The sequence below is a fragment of the Candida parapsilosis genome, contig 005569 (assembly GCF_000182765.1).
Source record: "Candida parapsilosis strain CDC317 annotated contig 005569".
NCBI classification, from domain to species: Eukaryota; Fungi; Ascomycota; class Pichiomycetes; order Serinales; family Debaryomycetaceae; genus Lodderomyces; species Lodderomyces parapsilosis.
This window is the reverse complement of record NW_023503278.1, coordinates 1899727-1922445: the sequence shown is the minus strand read 5'-3', so window position 1 is coordinate 1922445 and position 22719 is coordinate 1899727. Positions and strand designations below refer to the sequence as shown.

The window sequence follows — 22719 nt, the reverse complement described above, 5'->3', positions numbered from 1 at the left end:
AAATTTACGTTTCACAGGTTTGACATGTCTAGCAACAATCAATGAAGAGCGAGCTGCCTCTACTGTAATAAATTTGTTCTCAAGATTTTGACATAGAGTATCACCATTGTGGTGCCCCTCACGTAAATGTATTTGCTGTTCAGGTCAACGCGACTCACATCCATACGCGTCTGAAAATGCCACACATTTTTTTTCAACCTTTTCAACAACTCTACAAGTTTTACCAGAAAAGCACACACATACTTATACAACCCCATTAACGATGACAACGGAATCAGCCAAGAGGCAAAAGTTGGAAGCTACAGAAAGCCTCAAAGTTTACTTACGATCCTCCGAAGCCAAATTACCAACAAAAGGATCAGCATTGGCTGCTGGCTATGACCTCTATTCTTCAGAAGATGCACAAATCCCAGCTCATGGTCAAGGATTAGTCAGTACTGACATCTCTATAATTGTGCCTATTGGTACATATGGTCGTGTGGCACCTCGTTCGGGGCTTGCTGTCAAACATGGTATTTCAACTGGTGCAGGTGTCATTGACGCTGATTATCGAGGTGAAGTTAAAGTTGTCTTGTTCAACCATTCTGAAAAGAACTTTGATGTTAAAAAGGGCGATAGAATTGCTCAATTGGTTTTAGAAAGAATTGTTAATGCTGATATTGAAGAAATTACTGAGGAAGCATTGACGAGCACTGAGCGAGGTGAAGGTGGATTTGGATCCACAGGTAAGAATTGAAAACGATATGAGCCAAGAAATAGATGCGTTTATTTTAATGTACAGTTTTAGATAGTATCTGGAAATTTCTATATGTTTATGTTTATATAAATACGCCATGAGTAAAGTAAGAGATGGTCTTCAACTCTATTGCTCGCTCTACTTGTCTTGCGACTCATTTTACTTATTCTCCTTTTTAACCTTTTCGTCATCGTGTTTCTCAATTTCCTCATCTTTGGCATTTTCAGAGCGAATTGGAGCAGAAGGATCTTCCACAGCTTTGTTGTGCACCTCCTTCTTGGTATCGTCATTCTCTAATTCCTTATTCAATCCATCCTCAAGCTCCTTTTCTTCTTTGTCTTGTTGGTAATTGACACCCTCCGAAGCTGTATCTTCGTATTCGTCCAAGTTGATATCATCCTTAAGTTTATTGACAGTACCCTTTTCCCTTTCGTTTTCTTCTTCAATCAATTCATCTTGTTCCTTCAAGATGTTCAACTTCAATTTCGAGTCATCGGATAACTCTAATTTAGCCACATTGTAAACTTCATCAGGAATTGAGGACAACACAGCCAACAATGCATCATAATATGAATCAGTTGATTGGTTATCACCATAAGTGTAAGCACTACTCAAAATCAACAAAGTGGAAGGAATCTTTTGTCTCAATCTCAAATCCAACCATGTTTCCAAATCTTCTCTCAATCTACCTGGGGAAACATCACTCGTTTTGATACCTCTTTGAGAACACGCCATTTGCAACTCTGGTAGAGACAATGAATCAACACCTTCATAATCAATGGCCTTGTCATCTTTAATGATTGTCAACAATCTATGTCTAATTTGATATCTCAAGATGGAATCAGTTCCAAATGGTCTTAAAGACATGTATTTACACATGGCAACTAATTGATGACGACTCAAGTTATCCAAAACTTGATCATTTTTGAATAACCTGGCGACTTGAATCAATTGTTCCCTTGTTGGGTTTTTACCCAAGGATATGGCATGGAAAAATTGAACAAAATTTTCTCTTTCTGCATCAGTAATTTTCTTTGAAAGCTTCAAACCAGATTGTTCCATCGTTTGCTTAATGTATTCACTAGCAGCATTCCTTGTCTTTTTCAACTTATTTCTTTTATTTTGGCGATCCTTCTTAGATTCGTAAGTTGAAGGTAACATGTTAGGGAAAAGTTTCAATGCAACCGGAAGAAGTAATTCAGCAAAAGGGATAAGAACAAACACTGCAAACGGAACTAATCTAACCACATCAACAATCGTTCTTTGTAGTTGATTAGCCTCTCTTCGACTCAAACCGTATCCGGCAATTAATTTCGTCAATAATTTCGTTGATACCTTGACTTCATAACCCAACAATTTGGTACCCAGCCAATAGTGCTGGGCTTCGTGTTTAATTTTTTCCCAAAGAGTAGGTTTAGGCTTGTCCTTGCTTTCTTCCTTTTGTACAAGTTCATTCGTTGGAGAATTTTCCAACTTTTCAAGTGCTTGGGTGTCAATTTGTTGCTCCTTTGCATTATCGCTTTCAGCAATGGATTCGCCCTTAGAAAACGCAGCCTGCTTCTTCTGGTCTGTTACAAGGTTGTGATCCTTAGTTGGCGGTGTCTGTGGTGGTGGAGCTGTCGACTGAAGTCTAATCCAATTAGCGGAATTTCCATGCAATTGAGGACTCAATGGATATCTTGTTTTACCACACCGAGCAAACTGGCTACCCCTTTGCGATAGAATTCGTCTTCCTAGAAAAACATTATATCCTGTTAATTCCTTTCGCAAGATCGATGATGAACTCATAATATTTTATTGGTGGCAACGCTGGAACAATCGGATTTTGAAAAATGCTTCACTGGCGAAAAAAAAAAAAATCCAAAAAATATGGGCAAATTGGGAAGTTGTGTAAAATACTTTGTGGTTGTACGATTCACAAACAATGGATATCCAAGAAAAGTATATACGATCTGTGGCGGATCAATAATAGGTGTTGGGTTGGCAAAGTGGTGGTTTATAAAAAAACTGAGTGTTGAAAAATTGATGGAGAGAAACAACAAAACACTTTCGCTTCAAAAATACTGCATATAGAATACAATTGAATACTGAACTATGGATACGTTATTTACGTCTTGAAAGATGAGAGAGCTAGGGCAGCTTTGTTCTGCTTTAGCCTATAAAAATTATCCAACAGTAGTGGGTACGGGTCAATCGAAAAAGTTTGGCTTCAGATGAAAATAGTCGGGTTTCAAACGCTTACTGGAATACCTCTAGATTTCAATAGAGAACATCACTTATGTAATTTACTCCAATACGAGGCAAGGATTGATTGAAGTCAAAGAGTCATTACTAGCTATTCATGCACGTCAGATGAGAATGGGTTTTACGGTGCAAGCGAGTCCGTGAGCGTAGCGATCCTCGAACCAATCTATCACGAAGATGCAAAGTTTTCAATTAGATGTGTTGAGAGTCAACGCAACAGACTCCAGAGTTTTTTACAGGCTGGTTTCAAGAGAAAGGCTTTCACTAAATATCTGTAAAATGATGAGCTTGAAGCAAACTCTAAATAAAGGTGACATCGACATCGTTCATGTAATAGACGTGCGATTGCTCAAAATCTCGATCTACACAATCTACGAGCGGCAAGCTCGAAACTGAATAGAATGGAAGGATACTGGTCTTTGCACCATCCGATGGTGTAACATCAACCTATCCATTAATATTCAAAGCCACACAATTTTCAATCTCTTGAACTTCCAGTGCAGGTGCCAAAATGCACAAGAAAACAAGGAAAAAAAAGCATATCTCAATCGGAGTATAAGAAGGTGATTGTTATGAGTTCAGCGAACACACTACGATAGAGTCACGATGACGGTCATACAGTGCACATTCCATATTTAGCAACCATTTGCGTGCACGATAACGATATGACGGCGGTCTCCCTGTCTTAAATTGACTTTTCCATGCATTGTTTCAGGAAATTAGCGCCAACATGTCAAACGGCGACAATGAGGGAATTATTGAAGAAGGAATTGGCAAAGAGATTACACAAGACTTGACTTGTCCGGTGATATCCACGCCTGTGTTATATCTGCCTCAAAATAATGCTTTCCCTCAAGTGTCTACCTCATGAAGCCTTAGTAGAGTTTTTCCATCAACTCAATCAGCACGAAGCATTGGCGCTTGCATCATTACATTCCAAGTTGTACCACGTTGCCAATCCCAAATTGTACAGAAACATAGATGTGTACGCATCATAGCCGCTAGAGGAGCAGGATCCCGGTAGCAGTGCTCTGCAACAAACTTTCTCTATCTCCTAGAATCTCAACCAACTGCATGAGTAAGATGTATTCAATGATATCATATGACACATTTCAAAGGCGTCTAGCGAAAATGGACAAGACTCAGGAGGTATATCATTTCGAATCGTGTTACCATAATATGACTATTCTTGATTGTACTTTCAAACACTTCACAAAAATTCATCTTTTCGAATTAGTTGCCCTATTTTATCAGACTACATTACCAGACCATATTGATTTCACCCAAAAGTATCTAACTATCTACAATCATACCGCAGTTTACATATTCCCAAGATGTCCAGGCTATGACTTTGCTCCTGAACATGAGAATCTCAAATTGATTAGGATCGACGACCTTTATGCACACAGATATTTATCTCATTTACAAAAACATTCTCACGCCGAGGATGCGAGCTCTCATCCTGAGAGTAAGTCGAAGCACTCGCATCTTGGGGGTTCAAGAATGAAGAAGGAATCCACTCGATTGTTGAGAAAGTTCGATGAATGGAAAAAGCTCGTCCGTACAAAATTCAAGGGAACGTTCTTGGCCGCTGCCAATTTTGAAAAAGATTGGTTTCGGTATGCATTCACGTCAAGAATACCATTCTTTACCGGTGAATGATGTCATTATTGCCGGGTCAAGAAGGGACCGGGTAGCAGAAGAAGCTTCTAGGGTTTCGTCATGAAAGATGTACAACTTGCGCTGGCATTGGGTAGAGGGGACTGATTAGAAGTGTTTAGAGGCAATTTAGTTTAGTTTGAATGTTCGTTATACCGCATCACTCATTGTCTTTGAAACTTTCCAAGTAGTTGCGTCATTTGTATACCAATATGTTGTTGTATTGTCCATCAGTATCATGTAGTTACTCTCTAACGACAATAACCGCAGGTTAACTTGGCATCTCGCATAATTGTTAAAGTTGCAAATCTTTGTTCCGTTTTGCTTTCCTTCCCACGCGGGTCTGGAAATGATGATTAATGGCGAAACAAAACTGAGTTCTTCCTTTTGGAAGATACACCGAAATAGTGTGTCAAGAGAGAGACAAATAGCTCATGGACCATTCAGAGACTGCTAGCGACACTTTGGGAAACACCACGAGTGCCCAGGAGCTAACCCCGGCGCAACATCAACGAATATTCCTTAATGATTTGCCTGACGAGGTTTTGATTCACACCTTTTCACAATTAGAACCATTAACGTTGAACGGTTTACGACTAGTCTGCAAGAAATGGAATCACATAATCAATGATAAGGAAACCTGGACCAAGCTGTTTTGCAAAAGATTTGGCATTCCACCATCAGCATCGTCATTTCCAAGTGTTACACATGGATCGAATTGGATGAGAGAGTATTTTGCGAGGCTACAAGTAATACGTAATTGGAAAAGAGGTGTATCGACTCATCAGACTTATCGAATGGCAAATAGTGAACTCCGAATAGGTGGCCTGACATTGTGTGATTTCAAGATGAATAAGCTTGCTGTGTTTGACCAAATACTGGGGAATATCAGTATTGGCAATCTTGATAGTGGGAAAACCCAAAGCTTTATCCCAGGGATGATGAACATGGATATATTGAGCTATGATATGAATTTCAATTACCTAGTGATGGGGAAGAAGAATGGAGGTATTGTTGTCAAGAATTTGATCATCAGCACTTCATTAAGTCAAAGAGATAGTGTGACTAATTTTGATATGGGAGATGATGAACGGAGTCTGGTTACAAGTGTGGTCATAAACTCAAATGTGGATAAGAACGGAGGTACTATCGATGTTCTCAGTGGGCTGCTTGATGGGCATGTACGGTGTTGGACTTTGCATGGCAAACTCAGGAGCAAAATGAGGTTGGATGGCCCTGTTATAAACATGAAGTCCGACTTCACCAAACACATCATCGTGAACACTACAACATCAGTTTACGTTTTGAAGCTTGAAAATTTGGAGGTTTGGGCGCATGCGAATTTGGATATCCCTGTATGCAACGAGGAGGCAATACATGTTGAACAGCTTGTTAATCACAAAAACTCTTTTGATGTTGATTTCGGTGGAGAAAGCATAATCATAACCCATGGGAAGAGTGTTCGTGTTTATGATTTCCATTGTGCAGGGATACGAAAATTAGATTTTGAAAACGAAGCAATCATCTTGACCCAGCTTCAGACAGTAGCCAAAAGCAATTTGCATAATGTGAATGCAAACGTTGTTGGTGGCGGTGGGCTAGTTTGTGGAAGTCTTCTAAGTGACGGGAGTATTGTCATTTGGAATGTTCGTGAAGTGTCCACCCACACGATAGAGCCACTACTACGCTTCAATCCAGAATTGAATCATAAAAAGATTCTGGGTCGAATACACAACGCTGTGTCGAATGGGCAACTACTAGGTGTTACTACTTTTGCTTTGAATGCATCGGTAGTGGCAGTGGCGGGATACAATGGGTTGACGTGCATCTATGATATCTTTACAGGCAAATTCTTGAGAGAAGTTTCAATCAAGTTTCCCAGAAGGTTTGATAGTATGCAACATTTTCCGAAAATGGTTGAACTAGTCCAACTCAATCCGGACCAGCAAGACACTAATGGTGTGATAGTTTGTGGGGATGTGATACAATACTTTGAGTTTGGCAAGATAAGTAGCAAGAAAGCTGGTGTGGGTTCAAAGAAGGCAAAGCAAGTAAACATAGGATCACATGGGAAGCATGAGTCAAAGAAGAAAATCAAAGATGGGATGAATGAGTATCATCGACAGTTGCATGTACGGAATCAGACTGAGCAGCTTTTTGATAGATACAATGGAACTGAATTTGATGATGAAGAAGAGGAGATGAGAATAGCATTGGCCATGAGTGAAAATATATATACCAACAGGTCAAGCCAAATAGACGTGGCACCAGATGGCAACAGTGATACTGCTCAGGACCTCAACTTAGCTTTGGAGCTTTCAAGAGCTGATGCTTACACTTCGGAATTGCCAGTGGAGACTGGTAATCCAGTTGAAGAAGACAGTGAGGTTGACGAGGAATTGAAACGTGCATTAGAATTGTCATTAATAGAGCATTGAGTAGTTGTTTATCAATGAAATGAAGTTAAAGCTACGCTTACGTAAATAGACATCTCAGAAGTGTTGAGCACGGAAACTGTGGTGGTGAATCTGATATGTGAGTCCAGGTTTGGGAGTGATTAGAAGTATATCGGAACTCAGATCCCTTACAAGAAGGTGAGCAATAATAAACTCAAGCATTCTTCCCTTTCACTCTTTCTGTCTTCTGCGCTCACGAATAGAACTATTTAGCGACGGGACAGATTGTACTGTCATCATTACTCTCTTCTCCATCGCTGTCTCTACCATCGTCAGTAGACCGTTGTCAACGGTTTCTTCCTAACTCCGTCCGTTCAGCTCCTATATGCAGGGCCGATTCTGAAGAGAAAAATTTTGTTGTTCTTTTTGCGTCCTGTGTCTACAAGATTTAAACCTATCATAGACTATCAAATTAATATCAAACGCATAACAAGCAGAAAGAAGAAAAAGAAGGGAATTTCATCCAAAGGTGTATTTAAACTATTCCAGAATTACTAAAGAGATCATAGATCGATCAATAGAGACTACTACTGAGCACTAGAAACATATTCTTTATGTCATCAGACACATCAATATAGACAATATCAACAACTATTAACTTGCATACAATACACTATAGACACATGGAACAATGGTGCTCCCTTCTTTTATACGGCTTGCTAGAATATCAACTAGACTTCGTCATGCTAGAATTCATTACTCCAATCGTCATCGTCAACCATTCTTTCAAGCATCGTTCCCTTATCTAAACACTAGTTACTACTACCAAGGGTTACTGAAACGTCATGAATTTTTTCATAAAACTCGGTGGTGGTCGAGAGCAGAGACCGGATCCACAAGTCAATCGACTACGTTCCCCGGTATAGCAGATGGTCATTATGGAGTCTACTACTCTATGTACAATCACGAATGTGAACGAAAAGACCGTCAACGGGCATATGAAAATTATATCAGACGTTACATGATCAAGCAAATGGAGCGGGGTGATAGGACAAAGTTCAAACAGTGTGTGTTTATGAATATGTGCAAACATCATCATCATCATCATCATCATCATCATCGTTGGTCAAAGTGTGGTGGTGGTCATAGGCACAGATGGAATCACAGATCACATAAACATTATAGAGGACTATTCCATGTTAAGCTTTTGCTCCTTGGGATAGCAGCTAGATTTATAATTTCCAAAGCCATAAAGGATACTCAAATTGGCTTGGAAAATGTAAAGACCGCCACGTATAGACTAACATCATCGTGTTACGTCAAACCCGCCGGGTATTTCATCAACGCAGGTGCAAGCTTTCATTCGTCAAGTTTGTCATCTTCTAGATTGACTGATTCCCGCACAAATGGTGATGTGTTCTCCATTGGTCTTTCAAGGAGGTCATTCACTACAGTTTCTCAAACACTTTTCCAACAATTAACCAAGACGTCACAGAAGTCGCCAACGAAAGTTGGAGTGGAGGATTCATTCGAAAACGGTTTCTTGGAGTCACAAATCGCCAATATAACCAACGCTTTTGAGAATTATGGAGATAAGAAAGACCTTGACATGATATATCCCTTGTATCAGTCTATCAAGCGTAATGGGCTAACTTTGCCTAGCGTGGAGCTATACAACATGGTCTTGAAATCCATCATTGACAGGTTTATTGATAATGAAGTCGAAATCGGTGCCATTGAGAGAAAGTTGACCAATTTGCTTACAGTGTATCAGGATATTCTTTATGCAAACTTGAAACCTGATAATGAAACTTACAATTTAGTTGTCAATGCAATGTTGGATAGTACTTTGAAGTGTTCACTTGTGCAATGCGAAAACTACATCGAGTTTAACGAAATATCCACGAAATCCAAAGAGTTTGCCCAAATTGCATTTGAATTGGTGGAATCTTCTTCGAAACATGTGCTGTTCAAGAGTGTATTTGATAAGGTTGTCAAATTATCAAAGTTGTATCCTGGTCTTGTCAGCGAACTGATTGTGGGATCTTTTGTGCAAATGTTGGACAAAGTAGATTGTGATGAGCCTGCTTATTGTCTCAACGTGTTGGAACTTTCCTCATTTTTGAGCCAGTTAGAATCCTATGACGAGAAACAAGCATACACCATCATTGGAGAAACGTACAAGAAGATCAGTAAACTAGACAATATCGACGAGTATGCGGTGTATCAATCGTTGATAAATGCTTTAGTTTACAACAGCCAGTTGAGTTCAGCTAGTCAATTATTGGACAACATATTAATGGATTACAAAGAGTCATTACAATTTTCCAATCGTCCATCTAAGGCAAAAGTGAGCTGTTTGATTGCCGCTTTTTTAAAAGCATATGCAGTCAAGACTAATGCGGTGGATTCTTTGGAACTATTGAAGAAATTTCAACACGTACCGTACTTGCCTGAATTGCCCATTTGGTTTTACAATTTCATCATTGTCAAGTTACAGGAGTTTCCCGACAGGTACGATGACATGTGGGCGTTGTACAACCGTGTTGCATTGAGAAAAGATTTTCAGTCAACTTCCACCATAGACATGATGAAGGATACAAATGGATTGTCATGTCGAGATGTTCTCCTTGGTCTTGCTATTTGTAAAGGTGACCACGAGAGGGTTTTCCAATTGGTGAAGGAAATCATGTTGAAAGAACACTTGATTGGCGATTCCCAGGTTTTGCGTATGGTCTTGGACTACTTGAATAACGGAGTTGTCAATAACAGATCACAAGGTGAATATTTCAATCAATATTACCTAGGACTACTTCATCTGTTGTTACTGATACAAGCAAAGCATTATCAAACCTCGACGAATCTCAATGACTTTGTGTCCGAGTTTGTCCAATATTTGACAATTTCAGTTCCTAGTCAACTCGCTGGTCATGATATGGCATTAGCCAGTATTTCCAACTACAATGTACAGTTGCTTATGAATTCACCAATACCAATCAAATGTGTTGAGTCATTTGATCTCCAATCGGACAATCTCTATGGGCTCAATGTTATTGCACGTCATTTGTTGCAATATGCAGGTGCAGACCCGGATATCTCACTCAAGGTTGCTGACTTTGAAGCTCATTTGATCAATCAATTTGAAGATCCAGGCAATCACTATCTCGAATTGACCAATGATATTGTCGAACTAAAGAACGCTTTGAAAACCCATTTCACAAAAGTGATCGCCAATTTGAATGGATGTTCCACTCCAGCTATTAATAGAGCTTGTCAATACTTGAATTTGGTAGGTGAAGGTGCCACTGAGTCAGTCAAACTTTCAATCGACCAGGATTTGAGTTACTTGTTGAATATCAACTATGAAAAGGGAGTTGCAGCTTTTATTGAATTGTTTGGTCAAGGTTACACCTTTGATGTAAAAACTTGGAACGCGCTTTTGAATTACAACTTCGTCAATGAATATTTGCCAAGGATTGATGTTGCATCAATGTTGGACAGAATGTGGATGACGGGGCGCGAGGACAAGAGTAAGCTATTTTTACTTGACAGATTGATAGCTTACAATGATCAACACGTGAATGGAGAAGTACTTGCGTTTTTGGTGCGTGAAAACATCTTCTTCACCAAATTGTTGACCAGGTTGTTTCAATCCAGTGTTGGATCTAGCATTAGTGAGTTTAATTTCGAATTGATCTATCTGAACAATTCAGATGTTGAGTGGGTAACTGCATATTTCAACTATTTGAAGCATCATGGATACTATGAGGAAATTAAGAAATGCAGCAAACTTGTACACGACAAATCCGAAGAACTAAAGATGTTTGAACTTGAGGCTGAATTGGAGACTAACCCACGTGGTTTCTCCAAGTTGGTGGAAACTTTGCAAGTCGCTCCTGACAATACCAAACTTGTTGAATTACAAATAAAACACGAGCTAAAGTCTGGCGTCAAAGCCAGCGACATTTTAAGCAGAGACTATCCATCCAACTCGCCTCAAGTGATTGAGTCGTTGTCATTTGTTAGGTTTTTGGATTCATTGCAACAACACAAGTTTGAATACGCCAGAAGCAATTTCGTTTCACTTGATCACATGGCAAGCTCTTTACTTGCGTGTGGTAACTTGCAACAAATGAAGTATATAATCGAGAACAATGCAATCGAAGACGCATCCAAGCTAGTTTCAAGCATGTTGCGAATGTTGATTGATGCAGTACCTCATGCTACGGCAAAATCAATCATCAACAGACTAATGGTCTTGATTAAGTTCTACAAGTTGTTGAGTATAGGCTCTATCATACCAGTCGAGCAATTTTTACAAATCATCACCTTGTTAAAGTTGACCAAATCGGACTTGTTGTCAGTTTTAACCAATAGAATAATAATGAATCGTAATGGAGATGTTGGTGGTGTCATTTCCAATATTGTCAATTTTTATTTCTTGGAAGTTCAGTTGTTTGATAAAGAATCAAAACAACTAGTTTATAATTGTTTAGGGACGAATTAATGAATGTTTAATGCGATGTGATATATTCATCACACACGATTGACTAGTATACAATAAGAGTGCAATATTTTCTTAATCAGTGATTATGTCCCCCCCCCCCCCCCAAGTTTTTTATACATTTTGGGTTGTTTCTATCTATAGGTGTACATATCTACATCCGTTGTGTTTACTATGTATTCCCAAAGTGGAGATATAAAGAGGAGATTTTCAGTTTGTGTTGCAAAATTTCACAATTAAAAAAAAAAAACAGGAAGCAGGCGAAGGCTCCTTAACCGAACGATTCCATTACACAATTGAACTCACCGCCAGCATCATCCAATAACTTATTCCGTCCAACCCCAACAAAACCACGTTTTGCACCACCACAAGGGTGCATTTTATAAATGTCACTGAAGACAACTCAAGTTCTGGACTCAGCTGGTAAAACAAACTCGCCACTATCTCAACTACGACTATCAGTCATCGACTCAAGTATCAAGCAATCATCATCGCCAACGTCATCATCCACTAGACCAAGGGTAACTTCTTCATCGAAACCAAACCATCAACCTAAACCTCTTTCTGCTAATGGGTCACAAAGTGACGAAGTCAAGAAATACACCACTGACGCAAACCTTGATCTGTTTGTACAAAACTCATTAGACACCACAACCGATGATACACTACTAAAAAGCAAGCCACATCATGCAACTCAGGAAATCATTACTAAAGATGATGTGAAAAAAGCCGGTGCACTTGCTTCACTTTTTCTAGATACGAGAAACATACTTCAAGCAGAATGCAACGTTGTTGACCCAGCACCGAACTTAGATCCCAACCCACTTCATCATGATTCTCCTTTTGAAGACACCAAGATCAGTCGTAGTACATTTATACGAGCAGAAAAAGTGAAATCAATGTTGGGAGTGAAATATCTCCACATTCAACGTATTCACGATTGGCAGGAAGCAAATGGTGACCATAATTTACACCCTGGAGTGGAGGGGGTTTACAATCCACTTCAAATTTTGAGAAATAGAAAAATCAGAGCCAAGTATCACGAGTATCCGAAGCCATTACATTTAAAAACTATACCACTCGCATGTAATGTGTTTAGCAAGCATAATTTACCAGGTCATCGACATCACCTTAAAAAGGATTGGAAGATGTTGTGGGCCATAGAATTGGAAGAGTATATTGGGGATGCAAGGTGGAGAGTTCATCATTGGAATGAGTTGAAGGATCCTCATGGGAACTATTGGTTTCCTGATGAAGTTACTGAAAATGGTTACAACCATCGTCGAAAGAAGCATAGATTTAGACAACGATTACATGATAAATTGTTTGAAATTTCTGATGATGAAGTAAAACGCAGCAAGTCGAATACCGATCATGCTGAAGATAAATCAAATCATAGAGTACTGAAATTTTCGCTCGATACTTCAACTAGTTCAGAGAGTGATGCACAACACTCTAGAGCGCCTGGCACAGACCCCCTTGCTTTGCACCAACAACATCGTCACCACCATCATAAACACAGACTCAAGACAAAAGTGAAACGTTTGTATCATGGTGAATCATCCTCATCTAATTTACTGAAACATCATACTACTTCAGACGATAAACTCGGTAGTGGTCTGACTGGCTCGGAACCATTGGAAAACGAGTTGAACCGAACACGTAGCAATTTAGACCCAACTAAATCACATGATGACAATAAACATCAACTCAATGTACCTTTGATCTTGGAACCTGAACCCGAGCCACATTTGAGCAATGCAAATAATCATGGTGTTGTTGTTCCCCCAACCATCCGCATTGAGGAAAGTACACCTGACCCTATAGCTCAATCCAAGTTGCAAGGAGTTGAAATCCACCCAACAAAACGAGGCGGTTCCATTAGTGACGTGTCACCAGTGAGTTCCAATACCAATGACAATGATGATAAACTATCATCCAAGATTGAAAAAATCGACACTGGGACGATAATCAATCAACAAGAGCAGAATTTAATCAGGGTGCTTAGTTGTTTGAGCTATTTACGACAATCGTGTTACACTCGTTTACAATACTTGCTATCCATTTACCCCAACTATTTACAACTGGTACAACACAAACTAGATCATGTGAAATCAAATTCAATTGACGAAATCTTGCAATTGATGTCATTAATCACTGACGAAAGTTTACCGGCATTTGAAGATTTACAACGTGGCTGTCTTGATGAAAGTAAATCAATCTTGCACATGGTCAACAATAACTATTCCATCAAGATTGACACGTTGCTAAGTGCTGGCGATCGAGCAATTTCGGAAATCAATGCTTCATTGTCATTGGATTTGAGAAAGACTACTGAAAGATTAGACATTTTGGAACAATCTTTAATGGCTAATAATCAATCAAGTTTGAGTTTGAAGCTGGATTTGACAACCGATGCAACAATGAATTATCGTATGTTGTATTTGATACTTGAGAATATAATTGTTGGTGTGTTGAAATTGGTTTGGGTTGTGGTTAATGTATACAAGGCTATAGCTTGGTGTGTTTGGGGTGTTTGGAGGTTTGTACGGGTATTTATTTAGAAACTTAATAGGCTTTTTATGGGATTGATAGTAATAGGTATGATATTAAAAGTGCTTGTGTTGCACATTCTCCCAAATGCGCGAAATCAAAAACAAAACTCGAAAAGAATCTCAAAATCCCACCAGACGCTACATTACATTACATCATCCCCACGTTCCTTTCTATGCAACCGAAATCAATAACCCTCCTTCAAAAAATCGATTCGATAGTCGAACAAATTCTTTTCAAATTTCAAAACATCATCGAAGTACTAACCAACAATGCCAAACCTAAGGAATTGTTGAGTGTTGAATCACTCACGATTGAAAGTGATGCGATCCAGATTATTCGATATTGTCAGGATCTATTGTCGATACTGAGGAGTTTGAAAGAGAGCTGGGTGTTGGGTAGCTTGAAAGTAAAGGGGCAAGTGCAAGATCAAGATCAAGAGAAAGAACAGAAACTGGTGCTGGTGCTGGGACTGGGACTGGTGCTAGAGCTGGGGAGTGATGGAGAAGGAAATGTTGCTGATACTGAGTTTGGTGGTAGTTCTACCAGTTTGGTGTCGAATAGAAATGAACGTGAGGCTGATAAAGTGTTTAAGTTGTTTAATGAGTTGACTGATACGATAGCCACTCTAGAAAGACCTAAACCACAAACATGATACAATTTTTGAACTCCCCACCTCTCGTTGTCAGTTATTTCCCGGTAGACTCCTTCACCCGAGGGTGTTACTCTGGATATCATTATTGTTATTCGAAATTATAACCAAATGTGAACAAAAGGAATGACATAGAACTATATAATACAATACAATACAATATAATACGATACAGTAACAAAGTGACATTATAGGATACAGTAAAAAAAAGTAAGATCCTCTACTCCACCTTTTGGCCTCTTCTTTTTTTCTTCATTCATTAATGACCTCCAGTCAAGGATTCAGCAATTCCATCAATCAAACTATCGATATCCTCAACGCGTACACCACAACTCAAACTCAACAACTTGCGATACTTGTACATTGTATCATCAATACCAAACATCTTGGTTCTTTGAGCGATTTGCAAAACAAGTGAGTTTCGTTGCAATTGACACTGGGTTAGTTCGATAGACAAGTTGAATTTTTCTTCATTTACAAGGTCCTCATCGTCTTCGTCGTCATCATCATTGTCATTGTCGTTGTCACCGCCATTGCTCTGTTTGGCATCAATGATTGCTTGTTCTTCCGCTTGCACCAATGACGCCAACTCATAAGCTTGATTGCGTTGCATGATATTAGTAATTTTCAATTCATTTTCACATAAACTTTCCTGGCAATATAGGATATGTTTATTAATGACTGATTGTGCTTGTTCAATTGAATTGACTTCGTCTTCATTCTTCACTTCAATGCCTGAACTGAGAAGTAAATTATTGATATGGCTGACACTCTTGTTGGCTTCACTTTGTTTTGCAGCAATTGATGATCGTAATGAGTCAAGTTCTTTGTCCAATCGGCTTGATTCTTCGTTGTAGGAGCTCGATAATGACCCAATCATTCCCGAAATCATTGTTGATAAATCTTCAAATGGAAGATGAGGAGGATTGTCATTTCCTTCTTGCTTTATGAGTTTACCATCAGCATCCAATTTGGGTGGATTGGGTTTCTTTAATACTCGACGCAGTGTATAGTGGCATTTTTCATAATTAGTTTGATGAGTAGATCTGGTAGACTGTAGCTGCGTCTGCGTCCGCGTCTGCGGCTGCGGCTGCGGCTGCGGCGAATGTTGAGTCATTGTTAAATGTTGAGCACCAATCATGGATGAAGGTGATCCAGCAGCTTCAATTTCAGATATAACAGCTAGTGGTTGATGAGCTGAAGTGACATGGCTTCTGTGGCCCGGCGAAGAAATGTTGTCACCAGGTTTCTCAATGAAAATGTTCTCCTTATCATCATCATTCAATGCTTCAAGGTGTCTACTATCGACTCTAGCCATTCGATGATCATCATCTTCTTCTGCATCATCATCTTGCACTGTAGTCTTTTGAGTATCAGGTGTTTCAACACGATGGAAATTTGGTTGGATGGGGGTTGCCAATCCTGAAACTAGAGCAGCTTGTGAATCTTGCAAATTGCGCGTGCTTTTCCTAGTGTCATAGTAAGCCATTGATAATTGTGTTTGGTATGCTTCTTGTGCCGCACCAATTTGGGCATAGTTTGGTATCAAATTATATTGCATAATTAAACCTCTTGCTGTTTCTCGATCAATATTTTCAATATCATCTCTTGCTCCATATTTAAGCAAAGTTTGAACAAAACTGATACAACCAGATTTGATTGCAATATGTAAACACGTGTCACCTCGTACATCTTGATGGTTTAGTACATTCTTCATCAAATTAACCAGCCTCAGTTGATTTTGATCAGTTAAGAATTGCAATTTACTTAAAATGGAATTCAAATAAAATTGCAAACTTTCAAATTTCGACTTCACCTTGGCATATTGGCATAGATAATGTAGTGGTGTCCTGCCATTTATATCAGTATTGATCAAACATAATTCTAAATCAGTTAAAACCTTGTCGAAATTTCTCAATTCGTAACAATTGTTGAATGAAATTAGTTTTGATAATGGATTCAAACCAAAATTGTTCACAATCAATGGATTGGCCCCTTTGCTCATCAAAATATGAATCATTTCGTAGTTACCAATAGATGCAGCCCAGTGTAAGGGTGTATGTCCTTCGTCGTCAATAGGTTCGTTTATATTGAAATCAGATGGTGGTGAGTGAACAAAATATGGAATATCAGCACTATCTTCACTGAAGAATTTTAAGAGCTGTGCCGCATAACTATTGTCATCGCCAGGAGTTGGTTCATCTGGTGGTAATTGAATACCATTGTTTCCATTGTTGTACAGCTTTCTATCCTCAACACTTGAATTCATTGAGGTATCGCTTTCTTTCTGATCTTGGTGTAATGACCAGTTTGACTCATTGGACGATTGTGATGATAGTACTTTGTGTTCGGCATACACTTGTTGTGGAATTGGGTTGGGTATTGGTACTGGTACTGGGAATTGTCTCACATTACTACTTGGTGGTGGATACACCTGCGGAAATTGTTGTGGGGGGAATTGTTGAAACCGCAGTGTCAATTGTGGATTTGGATATCCATGCTGTTGTTGTGAGTTGGGTAGACTATTACTACTACTACTACTACCATTGACAGCTTGATATTCTGGTTGCGAGAAGGATATGCCTGCACTATGAGGTGTCAATGCCATGTGGTCAAATTGTTGTGGAGCTGAGAGTGGCAATGGTTTTGCACTGACTCCCTGTTGTCCATTATTGAACATTTGTGGGTATGAATTTGAAGCAACAGCATAAGAGTTTTGTCTCGAAAGAACACCATTGGTATCTTGGGAGACAAATGAAGTTTGAGCAGATTGCGGTATTTCATTCATCAGTAATTCAGCTGCTTCTACTCCATCGGCTGTGGTTCCATTTGCTGCTGCTGCTGCCTCCTCTGCCGCCTGTTGTAAAGCTGCTTTTTTCCCAGTCTTGTACTTCTTTGGTGTATCACCTGGTTGTTTTGGTTTCTTGACATACTTCCTCTTGACCAAATTTGTATTTTCCTTTGGTGGTGGTTTGGCTTTCACTGGAATGACTAAATTTGGATCGTTGAAATCTAAAAATAAAACGGGTGCCAATTCCCTAGTAACTCCATATGTACAAGCTAGTCTACGAGCATCTTCAAGAGGTATCCAAGTTCCTTGAAAACGCCCAAATCCTCCTTGAACTTTTTCATGTAATCCTTGTTGAACCCCCTTTTCCAAGATTTTTGTTCGTTTGGCCTTGGGAAAATTGCAACATTTCAAAATCTGTGTAGCATTCACCCAATCGTCTTTACATCTCCTCATTATGGGAGAATCATTCATATCACATTCATAAACCTCGGTCTATAATCATCGATGTTAGTATACGTATGTTGATACATAAAATGGTATCCTTCAATGCTTAGGTTTTTTGGTTGTCAAAAAAAAAAAAGGCCAATGTATGGACGCGTCAGATTATCATGGAAAAGCAAAAAGGGCAGTCTCATAGGAATGAAATTGAGGGGGGGGAATAGATATACATACGTTTGAGTAAATAGCCCGTACTACTGGTGGAGGTCCAGACATTATTGGTGATATGTGTGTAGTGATGGTAGTGGCGGTAGTAGTGGTGGTAGTGGTTGTAGTATTTGGGATGTAGTAAAATTGAATTTGCTGAGAAAGGTTCAATTGAACTTTTTTCTTTCTCTCTTGCTCTACCAGAAATTAAAGATTTCGTTTTCTCGTTTTCTTTTTTTTTTTTTTTTTTTTTTTTTTTATTTTTTATTTTTTTTCCCTCTTTTGGTGGTTGAAGTATTCTCTCTCTACAATTGAGAATCGCGTTTACAAATAGTATTCAATATCCCACGCTCATATTTACAATCAACAGCACCAAAAAGGAATGGTTCTTTTGTGGTAGAGTAAGTGCCGAAAGGTGGTCACACTCAATTGGAACAAAATCTCAGTTTGAGTGGTGTGATGGCACATGTCAATGCAAAAGCACTCACTAAAGCTGATCTAATGAGGTGTGTCGCACTAGTTTTAATCCTTGTATAAATTTCTATGTGTATGGGTATGGGTATGAGTACTCTACGATGAACAATGGTAGATACTAAGATGCATACAAACACATATATCCAAACGTATTGAAGCCTCTACTAATGAGCTATACAGAATGGGGATTTTGCGAGGAGAAGATGAGAAGAAGAGAGGGGAGTGGATTGGTTTAATAAAAACCATTGACAATTGGAAAACGGAAAAAAAAAAAAAAAAAAAGGCAAAATTAGATATCCACCTAACGTTCAATTTACTTCAATTTGAGTATGAGTTCAGGTAAGATGTGAGTTCAGTGGCTGATGGTAATTGGATGAGAAAACATATACAAGCAGTACAGGCACTCTAGTTGTTAAGATCACTAACAATGTAAAAGCATAAAAACATATTCTCGCAACATCATTCCTCAATCCTTCCCCACCATATCGCGTCTTTTAATAAGTTGTTCATGTTAAATCTTGGCTTTAAATGTAATACGAAAGAAGAAAAAGGTGGTCAACACTAGATAGCAACCGCATGACCCCTACAATTGGAATGTCACGTGTTTGCTCAAACACATTTGCAGAAACGACGATTTCTATTTGTATATTTATCGTTCTCATGTTATTCCTAATTTTTGACTAGGGGCTCAACTGTCTTACTTTAATGCCATTGATCTTCATTAAACTTTATTGCTGGTGTGGGAAAGAGTGCCTTTGAAGATAGTTAGACTTCTCCAAGACAGGCACCAAAGAGGGTCTTTTATCCTAAATGTTTAAGATTTGAGTAAGCTCATTACTACAGCATTACTCGCCTACTTCTCAATCTTTTAGTGTGTGTATGTAATGTTTGGTTTGTAAATGATATGGTATTTGGTTGCAAAAAGTAAAACAAAAAGGTACACACTTTAAAATTCCCCGCCTTTTCTAAAAGTTAAAAAGTATCGTGGTGTCGTGTCCGTGTGCTGTGTCGTGGAATTATTTGTTTTACATGTGTGACGTAATTATTGAAGAGCATATACTATACGAAGCTCTACTATATACTACTACATACTACTACATATTACTACTTTCCTTTTAGTTTGATCCGTTTCATAATTTTATCTTGTTTTTGTGTCTCCTTTTATTTTTTTCTTGGTTTGATTGTTTGTTGGCAGTCTATTTTAGTTACAGCTCAACCACTATAAGCATATACACCGCCTGTATGTTAAATATGTTAAATATAGCCAATAAACATGGAACAACAACAACAAACTAAAAAACAAGAAACATACTTAGACTACAGAAACCACTGATTTTAATCACACACTAGCTCATAACACTCACACTCACAAACAATCACACACACGCATCACTGCATCATCGAAACGACATCTCCCCTATACAATGAGAAAGAGGACTCCCGCACCTAGGAAACCTAGGAAACCTAGGAAACACACGACACTGCTGCTTGGAATCAAACAGCCTCGAGCAACTACCGTTACTGGTACTATTGTCATGCTCGATGATCCAAATGAACACGATGATGTCAACTCAATGAAGAAGTCAGCCACCGGTGTCATTTTGAACCCTCAGCCGCATGATTCACCCAATGATCCATTGAATTGGTCAGTATGGAAACGCGATTTGTGCTTGTTGATTATTGGATTTGCTAGTTTCTTGGGAGGTGGCCAGTCTCCAATACTAGCTGCGGGATTGGGATCTTTAGCTACTGAGTTTGATAAACCCTTGACGACAATATCCTACTTGGTTGGTGGGTTTATGTTGTCGTTGGGTGTTGGATCAGTTATCGCTAGTCCTACAGCTGTGCTCTATGGGAAAAGATTGGTATACATTGCTGGGACATTTATATTTGCAATGGGTGCAGTATGGGGAGGCGCAGCTAATAGTTTTGGCAATTTGATGGGGGCAAGAGTGCTAACTGGTATTGGTGCTTCCCCCACTGAATGTTTACCTAGTTCCACGATTGCCGAGATTTATTTTGCTCATGAACGAGCGTATAGAATTGGACTTTATACAATGTTGATGTTGGGTGGGAAAAACATCATCCCTCTATTGTCTGCATTGGTGTTTCAGTATTTGGATAGACATTGGTTGTTTTGGATCTTGGCCATGTTTTTAGGATTCACCACCATTATGATTATTTTATTTGTTCCCGATACATTTTGGGATAGGACGCCAACACCATCAAAAAGATCCATAGCTGAGACTGAATTGGCACAAAATGTGAAATCGTACCATCCACCTTCACAAAGACCCAATGCGTTTGCGTTGCAGAGTAATCGTCAGCAACGACCCAGTTCATCGTCACAGGATATACATAGTCTTTCGTCATCGGTTGTTGATTATACTGCTCAAGGAGTAACCGAAAAGCCTGTCGCCATAACCGAATCAACTCAACCACCAGTTGAATACCAAAAGAATAGTTACTGGAAAGACGTGAGAATATATCAAGGGCGTTTTACCAAAGATAGTTGGTGGATGGTTGCATTACGACCATTTGTGTTGTACACGTACCCCCATGTCCTATTTGGTTCCTTTATTTACTCGTTGGCCGTTGTCTGGCTTATTGTCATTTCAGAAACAATTGCCGAAATTTTCAGAAACCCACCTTATGGATATAGTCAACAAACAGTGGGTCTTTTCTACATATCACCATTTATTGGTGGAATCATTGGATCGTTGTCATGTGGATTGATTTCAGACAGATTAAGTCGATATTTTGTTGCTAAGAATAGAGGTGTTTATGAACCAGAGTATCGCTTGGTTATGATTATTCCGTCCACATTGCTCATTGCTATTGGATTGATGGGGTACGGATGGTCATCAACAGTACAAGATCCGTGGATTGCTCCAGTGATCTTTTTTGGAGCCATGTCCTGTGGCTCATCCATGGCATCAACTACAGCAATTACTTTTTCCGTGGATTCTTACAAGATGTTTGCTTCAGAAACGTTGGTTTCGTTTAATTTTTTGAAAAACTTGCTCGGTTTTTGTTTTTCATTATTCAACAATAAATACGCGGCACAACAAGGTTACAAATCAGCATATGTCACGTATGGAGGTATTCAATTGTTTGTCAGTTTGTTTGCTATACCGTTGTACATTTATGGTAAAAAGTTGAGAAATTGGACCGATGAAAAGGAATTGATGAGAAGTTTGTATCATGAGGATAATGTACCGCCTAGTGTTTCATCGAAAAGCAAGTATGACTATGATGAGTCAATTAGTAATGTCTCAAGTGAAGAGCGTGCCAGGAGTATGCATGAGGAGGCTAGATAGAGAGTTTGCCTTGAAAAAGTTTGCTCATATCCAGTTTAAGTTTACATTTATTACAATTTTAAAGTTGATTGATTTAGTCGTTGTTGTAGAATTCTTTACCGTCCGATCCCCATCAAAGTGAGCTATAACGTGATCACGTAACGTCAATGTACCTTTGCTGAACTAACACGAAACAGCAAACTATTATTAGTGTGTGAGTTTGCAGATCTTGATCCGAATCAGTTTTCACTTGACTATATGCTCTGCAAAGTTGAAGAGAATGATCTTCATAAGCAGTGCATTGGCAGCCACTACGTAGTAAAAATTTTGGCTGCGAAAACAATACAGTTGTATGTCGTCGTATGACCAGCGTCACCACTGAGTTCATTTTCATTATTTCTTTTTTTTCCAACGCGTCTTGTGTTCCTCTTAAGTTTTAATGTTGGGTCAGCACCCTCAGCACCCAATTGGCAATGCAGATAAAAAGGCAATTATAAAGTGAGATCACCCATCAAGAGACTTCAAGGACTTGCAAATATACCAGTTTACACTCACCTGACTTATGCAATGATGATAACAATTTTTTATTTTTTAAGTAGTGTGAAACAATTGGAACTCGCTGTTTTGTGTAATATACCTTTTGTAAAATGTTTGAGGCTTGGGTGGCTTAATCCTTGAGATGGCTTCACAACCGACGTGATTCACCATCCACCGACACAATTGCTTCAAAAGCGTCATTTAGCTAGTGATAAACCCGGAAATCAGG

At 39.0% G+C, this 22719-nt stretch overlaps 9 protein-coding genes across 9 annotated transcripts; 7 read left to right on the top strand and 2 right to left on the bottom strand. All coding sequences in view use genetic code 12, as the record gives it.

Annotated features, from left to right (window-relative positions):
* Positions 1 to 262: 262 nt before the first annotated feature.
* DUT1 (bifunctional dITP/dUTP diphosphatase) lies at positions 263 to 736 on the top strand (the record flags this gene model as incomplete). The annotated part of the gene is made up of 1 exon (XM_036807193.1): positions 263 to 736. The coding sequence occupies one exon, from the start codon at positions 263 to 265 to the stop codon at positions 734 to 736; it is 474 nt and encodes a 157-aa protein (XP_036664054.1).
* A 159-nt stretch (positions 737 to 895) lies between these two features.
* On the bottom strand, positions 896 to 2524 carry MRS7 (Mrs7p; the record flags this gene model as incomplete). Its single annotated transcript, XM_036807192.1, has 1 exon — positions 896 to 2524. The coding sequence occupies one exon, from the start codon at positions 2522 to 2524 to the stop codon at positions 896 to 898; it is 1629 nt and encodes a 542-aa protein (XP_036664053.1).
* Positions 2525 to 4063: 1539 nt separating this feature from the next.
* On the top strand, positions 4064 to 4642 carry CPAR2_109110 (uncharacterized protein; the record flags this gene model as incomplete). The annotated part of the gene is made up of 1 exon (XM_036807191.1): positions 4064 to 4642. One exon carries the CDS (start codon positions 4064 to 4066, stop codon positions 4640 to 4642), a length of 579 nt encoding a protein of 192 aa, XP_036664052.1.
* Positions 4643 to 5073: 431 nt separating this feature from the next.
* CPAR2_109100 (F-box protein) lies at positions 5074 to 7077 on the top strand (the record flags this gene model as incomplete). The annotated part of the gene is made up of 1 exon (XM_036807189.1): positions 5074 to 7077. One exon carries the CDS (start codon positions 5074 to 5076, stop codon positions 7075 to 7077), a length of 2004 nt encoding a protein of 667 aa, XP_036664051.1.
* Positions 7078 to 7726: 649 nt separating this feature from the next.
* On the top strand, positions 7727 to 11542 carry CPAR2_109090 (uncharacterized protein; the record flags this gene model as incomplete). The annotated part of the gene is made up of 1 exon (XM_036807188.1): positions 7727 to 11542. One exon carries the CDS (start codon positions 7727 to 7729, stop codon positions 11540 to 11542), a length of 3816 nt encoding a protein of 1271 aa, XP_036664050.1.
* A 383-nt stretch (positions 11543 to 11925) lies between these two features.
* Positions 11926 to 14103, top strand: CPAR2_109080 (uncharacterized protein; the record flags this gene model as incomplete). The annotated part of the gene is made up of 1 exon (XM_036807187.1): positions 11926 to 14103. One exon carries the CDS (start codon positions 11926 to 11928, stop codon positions 14101 to 14103), a length of 2178 nt encoding a protein of 725 aa, XP_036664049.1.
* A 164-nt stretch (positions 14104 to 14267) lies between these two features.
* On the top strand, positions 14268 to 14747 carry MED22 (Med22p; the record flags this gene model as incomplete). Its single annotated transcript, XM_036807186.1, has 1 exon — positions 14268 to 14747. The coding sequence occupies one exon, from the start codon at positions 14268 to 14270 to the stop codon at positions 14745 to 14747; it is 480 nt and encodes a 159-aa protein (XP_036664048.1).
* A 256-nt stretch (positions 14748 to 15003) lies between these two features.
* SWI4 (SBF complex DNA-binding subunit) lies at positions 15004 to 18249 on the bottom strand (the record flags this gene model as incomplete). The annotated part of the gene is made up of 2 exons (XM_036807185.1): positions 15004 to 18027; positions 18208 to 18249. 2 exons carry the CDS (start codon positions 18247 to 18249, stop codon positions 15004 to 15006), a joined length of 3066 nt encoding a protein of 1021 aa, XP_036664047.1.
* A 1829-nt stretch (positions 18250 to 20078) lies between these two features.
* Positions 20079 to 21974, top strand: CPAR2_109050 (uncharacterized protein; the record flags this gene model as incomplete). Its single annotated transcript, XM_036807184.1, has 1 exon — positions 20079 to 21974. The coding sequence occupies one exon, from the start codon at positions 20079 to 20081 to the stop codon at positions 21972 to 21974; it is 1896 nt and encodes a 631-aa protein (XP_036664046.1).
* Positions 21975 to 22719: the final 745 nt, after the last annotated feature.